The sequence below is a fragment of the Phytophthora parasitica genome, assembly GCF_000247585.1.
Source record: "Phytophthora parasitica INRA-310 unplaced genomic scaffold supercont2.13, whole genome shotgun sequence".
Classification (NCBI taxonomy): Eukaryota; Oomycota; class Peronosporomycetes; order Peronosporales; family Peronosporaceae; genus Phytophthora; species Phytophthora nicotianae.
The window spans coordinates 268,556-280,220 of record NW_008648999.1 but is presented as its reverse complement, the minus strand read 5'-3'; the positions used below and the strand labels follow the sequence as shown (position 1 = coordinate 280,220).

At 51.3% G+C, this 11,665-nt stretch overlaps 4 protein-coding genes across 4 annotated transcripts in view; 2 read left to right on the top strand and 2 right to left on the bottom strand.

The window, feature by feature from the left end:
• Positions 1–274: 274 nt before the first annotated feature.
• PPTG_07801 (hypothetical protein) lies at positions 275–619 on the bottom strand (the record flags this gene model as incomplete). Its single annotated transcript, XM_008902165.1, has 1 exon — positions 275–619. One exon carries the CDS (start codon positions 617–619, stop codon positions 275–277), a length of 345 nt encoding a protein of 114 aa, XP_008900413.1.
• A 2,536-nt stretch (positions 620–3,155) lies between these two features.
• Positions 3,156–3,636, top strand: PPTG_07800 (hypothetical protein; the record flags this gene model as incomplete). Its single annotated transcript, XM_008902164.1, has 1 exon — positions 3,156–3,636. One exon carries the CDS (start codon positions 3,156–3,158, stop codon positions 3,618–3,620), a length of 465 nt encoding a protein of 154 aa, XP_008900412.1. The 3' UTR covers positions 3,621–3,636.
• A 278-nt stretch (positions 3,637–3,914) lies between these two features.
• The window catches only part of PPTG_07798 (hypothetical protein), a gene marked incomplete at its 5' end in the record, with an annotated part of 8,959 nt that continues 1,208 nt past the window's right edge, over positions 3,915–11,665 (bottom strand). The window contains 2 exons of the mRNA XM_008902162.1: positions 3,915–6,313; positions 6,384–11,626. Coding sequence (XP_008900410.1) covers positions 6,633–11,626 — 4,994 coding nt within the window. The 3' untranslated portion in view covers positions 3,915–6,313; positions 6,384–6,632. The remainder of the gene's footprint in view (positions 6,314–6,383; positions 11,627–11,665) is intronic.
• PPTG_07799 (hypothetical protein) lies at positions 4,232–6,573 on the top strand. Its single transcript, XM_008902163.1, has one exon. It carries the CDS (start codon positions 4,261–4,263, stop codon positions 6,436–6,438), a length of 2,178 nt encoding a protein of 725 aa, XP_008900411.1. The 5' UTR covers positions 4,232–4,260; the 3' UTR covers positions 6,439–6,573.

The following is an 11,665-nucleotide window of genomic DNA, read 5'->3' as shown; positions in this document are numbered from 1 at the left end:
TTCGGTAATGATGTATCCTTGGTCATTTTGCATCGTGGTCACCACCTGTCGCATGACCGAGCATTCGTGGCTTGGGCAACTTGAATGTAGCCACTTAAGCGATTACTTGGAAATCACTACACCACACTGCTCTTATTTTCCTCTTCTGCTACGGTAAGTGCAACAGCAACGCAAGCTTCGACTAACTGCTCTTCTTTAAGGTTAAACCTCGTGGCTGTCTCTTATCCGCTTCGCAGCAAATCTAAGACTGAGTTCTCCCTACAAATGCACCCGGCTACGGCTCTTCAGGGAACCGTCGATCTTCTGCGGCTGCGACCTTCTGGCTGGATTCTCCGCCGTCCAATCTTCTACTGCGTCGACCCTCCTGCTCCAATGTTGATCCGCTATGGCGTCGCTGCTTGTCTGCTCTCCTTGAAGGTACCCGCGAACGTACCACTGACTTCCAGTCCTCGCCGTCATCCAAGTCGTCGCTCTCGCTCACCGCACCTGTCTTCGCCATCTTCCTGTCGTTGTCCTGCAGGCCGTCTTCTTCACTCACCGTCTGCTCCTCGTTGCTTCTGCTGCTGTCCTCCGCTCGTTCTTCTCTCCGCTGCTGTTCCTCCTGCGCGATCTTTGTCATCACCGTCACCGTCCTCGATCGTTGCTCGTATCAATAGTATTCCATACTATTACTTCACAATGGTAATCTCAGCAGCTTACCCATCTTTACATTAGGAAAAGGCTTTCTGCCTAGATTCTGCAGTGTACACCTCACCTTGCACTGTAACCTCACCCACGCACACCAAACTACCTTTCATTTTGGTGTCCTCAGAGCTTGTTAAACTCAGGTCTATTTGCATGCTTGTTTGATAAAAAAAAATGCAAAAATCATTGCAGTTTCGAGCCGGTGCCCTTGTACGGTAAGTATCACGTAGATTACTTAGTAGAGTATTACTACCGGTAGTTGTATATAAATTGTGTGTGGTAGCTTATAATACCACTGGTAAGTGGCGGTTGCTCGTGGCCTTCCTGCCGACAAGAGTGCCAGACCTCCCAGCCTAAAGCCAACAGCCTCTTGTTTAAAACGTTTGCAGCATATAGTTTCACGTTAAGTGACACAGTAATTTTAAACACAAATTAATTGTGAGCTTCAAAACTAGTTTGAAATGCTGTATATAAGGTATGTATTGGAATCCAGTCCACCGTAACTGATATTAACAAATATCTGCAGTTTGCTCACCATATCCAGGGCGTCGTTACCTCCGTTGCTCATGGCCATGATGACCAGGTTCTCCTGTGAGAATGCCAGTCAATAATGCACTTTACGCATCAAGATAGTTTTGTCATGCATCCTGGTCGTACCTAGGTGACGCGGACATCGGTGCGATCGCATAAGACAGTATTTTGTGCTCAGTTACACTTCATTTAGCGCAATGTTGATGGTCGGCACTAGAGTAAGAAAAAATATTGCCAAAATTACAGTTCTCAAGGACATTACAGTAATTATATCATGACAGGCCAATTCTGGATTAAAAACAATCCAGCAGCGCAACTATAGCTGGCAAACAGATTGAAACTCAATGGATTGGTCATCTACGTATAATCGCGAATCAAACTGAAAAAAAGTTAAAGCTATTTTTTATTGGTCTAAAACCCGGTCTTTTTCCCTACGCACTTCAACATTGTGCATCCTCATGATGCTGTTATATGTACATAATGTATCTTGAATATCAGATTTTCTATTGGTTTTAAAACGCATAGCCGCGAAATCCTCTGAATAAAAAAGGTTTTTTTCACGTTAGTTTTTTTATATTCTTCGAAACGTACCAATCTATAACTGAGTCAGATAAAATTAAACGTACCGATACTTGAGCATAGTAGTGTCATGTTGCCGGTTTCCGAGTTCCTTTTAGCGTAGCGACTTGTGCGCAGTTCTAGCTTTGGTAGGTGATCTCTTACAGTACAACGATACAGATAGTAACCAAGTAAACTGATTTCATTTGGTGCGGTGCTCGAACAACGCTACGAGTCTTGAGAACACTCAAAAACGATGAAGCGTTTGTTATTAGTATTAGGGCAGTAGACTATCACTCAATATTCGTGATAAAGGGGGTAGCACAATGAATTAGAGGAAATTAACCGTGTTGATATGATTACATGCGGAGGAAATGATAGGGCAACGCACATTATGTCTGTGGATTATCTTGATCAACCTGGAGGTTTGGTTTTTAAAGAGATTGTTTTAGAGTAATAGGAGTTTAAAAAGGGTATAATCCAGGGTTTCCTAGATGCATACTGTAGGTAGCATTAGCGTGTTAAACCTATGATATAAAGAAAAATCTTTGTACTATTGCATTAGTATTTTTTCATGGGCGAGGACAAACTGAGGTCGATGGGGCGAAATCAATAATGGAACGTGGTTTCCAAATACAAAAATGCATTATGCGCTTGAAAGTATGCATAAAATGGAGGGCATCATACAATTTTAGGAAACACTGGTATAATCCCGCCGGAACGAAGCGAAGACGGGAAAGACTTTAACAAACGCGACCAAACATATATTACCACCGCTCGGCTACATGTAGTAGTATAATAATATGCACGTAATAGGATGGTTCCATTAGCTTGACCAGATGTCGATCACCGAGATGTTTGTGACGAGCACCGAAAGAATGGCGGACGAATTGTACCTCGGCAAGTCAACGTGATCCCTTCACCCCCTACGCGTTCATCGCACTGAAGTACTGTAGGCCAGTCCACTGCAACCAACCATGGACCTCTGGATTTTGCGTCACCACAACCGCTGTCGGTTTTATCGTAGGTGGTGTGGATGTGCTCTATAAGGATTGAACACTTAGATGGGTCTCAGTCACTGAGTCAGTTCCGAGGGCAAGCCGCACCAATGGATCACACCGGTCCGATCAAACCACAGCGCGTTGCTCATTTAACTCGGGCACAACGTCACACAGTTAGCCCGTAACTGTGTCGGAGTCGCAGCCATATGGATTGCTGGAGGACGTTGCGTTAACAGGCAAGATAGACAACAGGCACAGCCATGAAATGTTCACATATGGGGCTCTCAACATTACACTGCACAATACACCGTGTAAGGGTGTGCGAACTTCACACGGCGAAAGCAGACATGCTTTGTACTTCAAGCGAGTCTGCGCCACGCCATGCGTACGATGGGCTCGGTGTGGTGCCAGGCTGATCCTCACTCGACGAAATTCCTCAGTGCGAGCAGAGCCCTTCAAGCTGCGATAGCCATGCACATAGTAGAAGGATATTTGTACCGACGTGGACGTCACCTGAAGAGCTGGCGGCGGCGCTTCTTCATCTTCGAGGACGGAATGCTCCTGTATAAGAAGAATGACGACACGACCTCGAGGGTGCTGGACGAGGATCGCGTGTTTGACATTCTCTACTGGAGTGGACGCCCGCACGGCCTGTGTCTCAAACTGCGAGGCGATCGATTAATATACCTGACAGCGCGATCGGAGGAGGACGCAACGCGCTGGCATGACACAATAGAAAGTTATCTCACGGAGCAGCGCTGCATCGAGGACTTGCGTCGAGCATTGTGCCGAGGCCGCCTGCCTTCCATCCGAGAGAGCGTGAGTGAACTTGCTCGATTTGAATAGATAACTTATTGCAGCGACGGGTTAATCAACACGATCCGAGACTTCGTGGCGTGTATTACCAATTGGAGCTTTAATCAGATCTCCTTACCGTCAGGCCTCATAAGTTCACCTTCATCCAGCATTTTACACCCCACCGAACGACCAACTCAACGCAGTAACGACCAAGACGATGTCACGCCAAAATCGTTGATTTGTTAGCCGGCCTTTGCTTGCGGCTCTCAACCCACCCTTGCGTCGTACAGGAAGCTTACTCGGGGGGGGGGGATTAAGCTGGAGATAAAACCTCGCTCGATGGTCATCCATGCTGCATTAATCCACTTCAACACCGGGTCAAGAAGATGAAACCCGTTTGAAGTGAACCCACCCGTCACTGAATTTTCCACTTGATTTTCTCAGGTAAAGGCCGGGCGGGCCTGGTGTACATGAACCCAACAAGCCAACACTAGTCATCGACCCGACCCGGTTCGAGTGGAGCTCATATCGGAATCTACCTCCCACAGCTCAAGTCTCTTCACCGTTTCCTGCTCTCATCCTCCACCCGTCGCAGATTTCTTCGAGAGTAGGCAGAGAGAACAGCTATAGCGCGTAGTAGTGGAGAGAAAGATAATAAAGATTGACGCTTGTTGAGACTATAAGCCTCATGTCGCTCTTTGGGTCCTCTATCAACCCTGCGCCCATTGCCAACGGAGGCTTCACCTCAAGACCCTCAGCAACCTCCGGGTCTGGGGCTCCTGTTACCGACGGGTTTGGCTTTGCATCTGCTAGCTCTGTCCGCTTCGATCCCGCTTTCTCTGCCTCCAACGTTGTGCGCAGTGCTGTGTGGGCTGAGAATGCGTCGGAGCCTTTTGGCCGCGTCGAGAGCACAGCACGGTGCTTCGCACGCAACGGCAAGGTGGCAACCACGTCCAAGTGGACGCCGCCCAAGCCACCAAGCCGCCCACTGTTTCAGATCCCGCCCGGGTTCCACTCCAGTTCAAATGATGCGACGTCGCTGTTTGGTCCGAGTGACCCACGAAACGAAGCGACAGTGAATAACGGAGGGTTTTTGTTTGGATGTGCCGTCCCCACTACCAAGTCTGGCATGGCGTTTGGCACTGTAAGCGCTGTTAGCACTGGTTTTGGCGGAGCTGTGGGTCAGAGCAAGGCAACACCCATGTTTGGCAACACAGCCAACGTCTCGGGGTCCACTGTGGGTCCAGATTTCGGAACTAAACCCGTGTTTGGAAACGCAAGCAGCCCCTTGGAAGCCAGTAGCGAGGATTCTGGCATTGGGGGAGCTCGAACGGTGTTTGGTTTGGGTAGCAGTACCGCGAAGCCGCCCCTAGCACCACCATCGAACACGTTCGCGGTGTCGACGAAGCAGGTCGGGATCTCTTACAGCAATTCGTTCGCACCAAAAAGTGCCTCGACATCCAATCCGTTCACATTTACATCCCAACGTTGGACGGGAAATCCTCTTGCAACGAAGGTATCTGCAAACGAATCGGTGAATCCCTTTGTCACCAATATGTTTGTAAACACGACGGTGAATCCCTTTGCAACGAATGGGGCCGCGAACGAGTCGGTGAACCCCTTTGCTGTGAGAGGGTCCTCTAACGTGAGAGTAGAACCCGTTCCAGACGCGTCCATGAAGCCGTCTTCAGTGTCTGGTCCAGCAGCATCAACCAAGTTTAAACGCGGGCTACGTCCAGTTTTCAACGCGGTCCAACAACAACAGCCGCCCTTGGTTCAGTCTGTGTCAGTCGCTAGCTTCGACTGGACTGGATGGAGGAAGGAAAATGAGGCTATTCAGACGAACGTCGAGACTTCATTCAAGATGCCGAGCTTTGTTCCCAGCGAAGCGAAAAGCAGCTCTTTGGATGATTCTTCCTCCCCATCCGATAAGTCCTCTGCACCTGACGCCTTGATTGCGTCCCCCGATACAGATCCGTACGGTTCAGGGTCCTTCGGTGCAGGGCTTGTTGAGCAGAAGATCAAGACAGCGATCGCTAATCCTCCATCGTCTGTCGAACTCAAGGTATTTGATACATTGAGCTGCTCGAAGCCTCATCAGCAACCGTCGGCAAAGTTCGCCGCTCGACTCGGCTTGGCTAGGCAACCTCTGCAATCGCTACCTATGCGGTCGGTGCAGCCACGATTTCTGGGTCGCAGGGTGCATCCGTCCAGTACTGGAGAAAAACTACAGCACGCTGATGTCTTCCGTTTTTCTAGTTCGTTCTCCCGCCTCGCCATTTCAAAGAACCCTCTGCGGATTCGTGTTAAGCCGAGTCCAATGCTGATGACTAATGCGACGGCGGAAAACACCACAAAATCGGAGTCAGATGACGATGTTTCGAATGCTCCAACTGAGGTTACCAAGCCATCCGCTGGCCCTGACGACGAAGACATATGCAAATCCCCGTCGTCTGCTTGTCCCGTGCTCCTCAATAAGGAGTACTTCACCGAGCCGTCGGTAAGTGAGCTCCAGCAACTCACCGATAAAGAGTTATGCTGTGTGGGAAACTTCGTGATCGGCCGCAGGGACTGTGGAAAAATCACCTTTATCGATGCTGTGGACGTTCGTGGACTCCAGCTCGATGAACTCGTGGCGTTTTCCATGGGAGAAATTGTAGTTTACCCAGATGACAATGTCAAGCCAGCTATTGGCAGCGAACTCAACAAGCCAGCGATCGTGGAACTTCATGGCATCTACGCTGGGGAAAAAGAGTCACATGAGCACTTCTTGAAACGTCTTGAAAAGCACACACAGAAGATGGGTGCTACCTTCCTTGGATACGACAATGGGGGCGTGTGGAGTTTCCGCGTGGAGCACTTCTAGTGTAGATGAGAACAAAGGCATGCATGGTTAGTTAGTAGCAGTAGCTTAGTTAGGTTTGAAGTGCTAAGCAACACCAAATAGCACGAAAGGTATCCACCAAGAAAAGTAATAGCGTTTGGCGTGTTCGTTTCGTGTGCAACTTCGATTATGCCTTCAACTTGGTTTCGCCGTTCTTCTTGATTGCAGCGCACACACTAAGCTCGCCAGTCGATGAAAGTCGAGCAAAGATGCATCAGCTGACTCGTCCGGTATGACTCCACGAAGCTAGTCTCACGTCCTGTGACTAGATGCGAGATTCCGCTAAGAAATTCTGGTTCCAGTTCCAGAGGCGTCGAGATCGAAGATGTCTCATCCGTCGACTCGCGCTCCTGCGTGTACGACAGGAGGGACCGCAGTTGCACCGCCTGTGTGGCCAAGGACACGATCATCGACGAGACGCACGTTTGCGACAACAGCGCATTCGTTTCTCGCTTCTTGTCTGGATCTTTAGCCGAGGCGTCCCGGGCACTAGAGAGCTGCTGCGATAGTAACATCACGCGCTGAAGAAACTGATCCTCGTGGCCAGCTTCCAATCCCTTTTGCTGTTCAAGACGAAGATACTCGAGCAGCAGACCACCTCCTATGGTATCCACCTTTTCACAGCTCTTCCACTGTGGAATGTACACCGCCATAGGCTCCAGTTCCAACAGCAACTGCATCAGGGCGTCCTTTTCGTTAGCAAAAAGACAGCGCATCGCCACGTGCGAAATCAGACACGCATGAGCTTCTTCGTAGTGGCGGGCAGCCATCCAGTGCGCAATTTCCTCGTGACGCTGCTGCTTTGCAACTGCCCGCACAGCCAGCGCTTCACTAATCCATTCCGAGGGGAGGCTGAAGCGTTCACAAAGCTGTTCTCGCATGGACACGTCCGACGCCAAGGCATCAGCGTTGCGAAAAAGCAGTTCACGGCAGGTGTTCTCCCGCTCGACAACGTCTGCAATGTTGAGCGCAACATAAACTGCGTCTTCCCACAGATCCGCGCCTTCTAGTTGTCGGATGAAATTCTGATGGATGTGTGATTCCCACTCGCGATCAAGCTTGTAGCCAATAGCACGTAGAACACTCTGCAGGTGCCACGACAGCTCATAGTCCAGATGGTGTGTGCCTTGGCTCATGAAGCCGCTGGGCGACAACACTTTGCAGAGCGAGGCAACATCTTCGATGTAAAGCTTCATCAGCTCCATCAAAACGTCGTCTTTGTCCGTGTCAGCAGCTGCAAACTTTGACAGCGAGCCTGAAGCCTGCTGCTTTCTGACTGCGTCCTCGTACATCGTCATGGCGGACTTTAGCGACGTTGCAGAACCACGCTTGTACCACAAGAACAGTGCGAGGCACGCGATCCACGACATGCTCGCACCTTTCTGAGCTGTCAACACCTCGACACTACCAGCCAAGACGCTGTAGATGAGAACCAGAGTCTTGTCCATGAATTCCAGCGATCCGTTTTCGCTCCATTGGGCCATTTGTGTCTCCAACACACTGCGAAAATCATTGCCTTCGTACGAAGCTGCCTGTGCGATCAGTGTTGCCAGGCGAAAGTCTCCACACTCAATTGCCATTTCAGACGCTTCCGCAATTCGGTGTTGACACAGAAGACGCAACACGCCTTCCGGACTGGGGTTGCCGTTAAAAATAGCGACATTTTCAGTATCTTTCAACGCAGTCTCGAACCACTGCGAGATGGCCTCGCGACGGAGATCAATCGTCTGAAAAGTGTCCAGAGTTTCCACTTCATTGGGGTCGTCACGCGACGCGAGAGGGTAGAACGTAGAATCCGATCGGCCACCCATTTTGACGCCATGTTCTTGGCCCCACAAAGCCCGAATCAGCTTCCAAAGAAGCAAAGTGCGCTTATCGCTCGGTGTCTTTTGAGCTCGGGCTTCAGCGTGGGCGACATACTTGTGCATGCAGCTCATCAGCAAATCGTGAACGGGAAGTGCATACTGAGCGGGAACCTCGGATCCATCTCGGTCAATAAAATCGTTAAGGTTCCGTCCCTGCGAAGTGTACTCGTAGTGCAGCTTAAGCCCATCGTGGAGATCCGTCTTGCGTGTTTCAGAGAGACGAAGGGGGAACTCGATAGAAACGCAACGACCCTTGGTCTTCACATCTGAGTCCTTCTCCGAGCGCGAAGTGAGCTTTCCCAAGTTTACCAGTTCGCCGTTTGGGCCCCACGAGCAGCGAAACGAGCGAGCCATGAACATGCCGCCGTCGACATGGTTGCGCACGACTTTTGCTTGTCCCTGGTTCGACGCTTGCAACATCATTTGGTATGTTGTCGATTTATCTCCGGACTGCAGATGATCAGAACTGTTCACACCGAGGGGCTTCAAAGTGTACGAAATCACTGGAAACACCTCACTGGTAGGGCGCTGGTCTTTCTTCGTTGCCACCACCTCTTCCTCGGCACAAAAATCCATCTTAGGCTCTGCCTCAGGTCCAACGCTCTCCGAGTCATCAGATGTTCCAACCCACTTGTCGCTGACAATAGAGAGAGCCTGGTATTCTCCAAATGAAGCAACTGCACTTTTGTTGTTCACCTCGCCTGCATAGATACCGGACTGGCGAAAGAGTGCACTGCGGTCGGCTGAAAAGGCCATCTTTCCTCGACTAACCACAGGTCCACGTTTCATTTCAGGCTTTTGTGCCACCTGGTCGGTGCTCAGCAGACTCTTGTTGCTCGCGTCTCCAGCACTGTCGTGGTCATCCATGTCGACATCGTCGTCGTCGTCATCGTCATCGAAGCCATAGCGACTGAAGTGTTCAACACGGAACCGCCAAATGCCCTTCTCGATGGAATAATCGAGGAAAGTAGCACCGATATCTTGAGTACGCTGCTTGACACGCTCCTTATATTTCTCGGGGGACGTCGACTTGCGCGGCGGGGGGAAGATGCCCAGTAACTCAACAACAGCGGGCTTGTTGAGACCCTTGCCTAGAGGATGTTTCTTCTCATCATCTCTGTATACGATTACTTCCTTCTTCTCGAAGTAAATCAGATCGTCAAGGTCGAGATCGCGCACATCCGTCTTGCCGATCCACTCGACGGCACCCAAACCGCGGCAACCAACAGTAAACTTCTCCACTTGGGACAACTCGTGGTCAGTCATAGCCTGCAGATGCTCGTAGGACGGGATGGTGTAGTAATCTTTGTTCTTCAAGATAGGGCACGAAGACGACACAGGGGTAGCACGGCTAGCACGGTTTGCTTCAGTGTCCTTGAACAGATCATCTTCGTCCCGACTCGCTGAGGCCAAGTACTCGTCATACGTCATGAAGCGTTTAGGTGAGACCGCATCGTCAGTAAGCTGAGCGTCAGGTTTCTTGGATAGCGAAGAAATCGAGGCACGCTGGTTTTCACGGTTTTTGTCCTCTGTACGGTCTTCGATCACAACGACATCGATGGAGTCCCCTTCCTTCAACTGCAGCTCTTCAATGGCACTTGTGTCGTGCACAATTCTTCCCTTCAAAACCAGTTCAATGTCGACGATTGACGACGCCGCCGTCGACGTACTGCTCTCACGCAGCAACTGCTTCACTTCTGCCCTTGCTTGTTTAACAGTTTGGTTCGGGTACAGACGCAGCGAGAACGACTTCTTGTTGATCTGGTTACAGAAGCTGACACTGTATTTACCATCGTCACCAGGTTTCAACAATCGAGCGCGACCACTTCCAATTTCGTGAACATCGCCACGGTCACTGTCAATGATCGGCACAACCGACACACGTGAACTCGATCCGTTGCCTCGGGCAGAAGTTTGCTCGTTCTTGTTGATCACCAGCTTCTTGGTCACCGAGTTGCGGAACAGAGATGACGTAAACTTAAATTCATCCTCCTTGGCGCCCTTGTCACCATTAGACACTGATCCAGATCGGGTGCCGCTGGATAGAGCAGAAGGAAGTGCTCGGGAGGTAAACGTTGAGAATCTGCTCTTGGAACCCTTGAACGAGCCACGGATAAATGAAACCGGGATCGCGTGGCGGTTGCTAACAGTTTGGCGTCGAGTTACTAGAGGAGGATCCAACGGACCTCTCGGAAGGCCGACATCGTCCGCGAAGGTAGTCAGACGAGAAGATGAGCTAGAGCCCGTCTTGATCGACTGAAGATCCAGCGCCGCCTTCACATTCTGCTCAACGAGCCCAGCACCGAATGATCCAGCGCCGTACGGGTTGACATCAGGGGCTGCCACCAAGTTCTGAGGCTGCGCTGCTGCTGCCTGCACTGGTTGCTGTGGCTGCCCGAACAAACTACCTGTGGTTCCAAAGCCTCCGGGTTGAGCAGCCGGGGTCGCAGTACTTCCGAATCCACCAAAGCCGCCAGTGGTAGTGCTTCCAAAACCACCGCCACCACCGAATCCAAATCCGGTCGTTCCAGTGTTTGTGGCCGTGTTCGCTCCTCCAAATAGAGACGAACCTCCAGTACCCGCGGTATTACCGAAAAGTCCTCCTGTGGTAGAACTTCCCGTCGTCGATCCGAAGAGGCCGGTCGATGCAGGCTTAGCTCCAAACAAGCTGGTCGTCGCACCAGGTGTTGCAGACGGCGTGCTTCCGAAGCCAAAACCGCCAGTTGAGCCAGTAGATCCAGCAGTAGACCCGAAAAGAGAAGTAGTACCTGTTGCAGGTTGTGCGGGGGTGGTTCCAAACGCACTGGGCGCAGCAGGAGCTCCAAACGCACTGCCTGCTGAACTTCCGAACGCGCTAGTACCGCCAGTGGAACCGAAGCCGAAGCCTCCGGTTGCTGCGGGCTTCGGGGCAGTTGCGCCAAACGAGAAACCTGTTGAAGCTGGTGCTGAAGTAGTAGCTCCACCGAAAAGCGAGGTCGTCGCGCCAGCTTGCGGCTGCGCAGCTCCAAAACCGAACCCGCCCGTAGCTGGAGCAGCTGCAGGGGTCTGTGTAGCTCCGAAGCCTCCAAAACCCGCAGATGCTGCCGGTTTGCCGAATGCGGAGGCACCAAAGCCCGACGAGGCTGTGGTACCAAATCCGCCAAAACCGCCAATCTGTGGCTGTGCTGCAGGTGTCGCACCAAAGCTGCTACCAAAGCCCCCAGTCGTTGAACCAAAACCACCGCCAGTGGCGGGCGCTCCAAAAGCTGACGTGGCACCGGGGGCAGCTCCAAATGCGCTACTAGTAGCTGGCGCACCGAATGTACCTGTAGCGGGACGAGCGGCAGTACTGCCAAACAGACCGC

What these genes read in the sequence shown, in the direction of transcription:
- PPTG_07799 (XM_008902163.1), top strand. Translation starts at nt 4,261, where the DNA reads ATGTCGCTCTTTGGGTCCTCTATCAACCCTGCGCCCATTGCCAACGGA.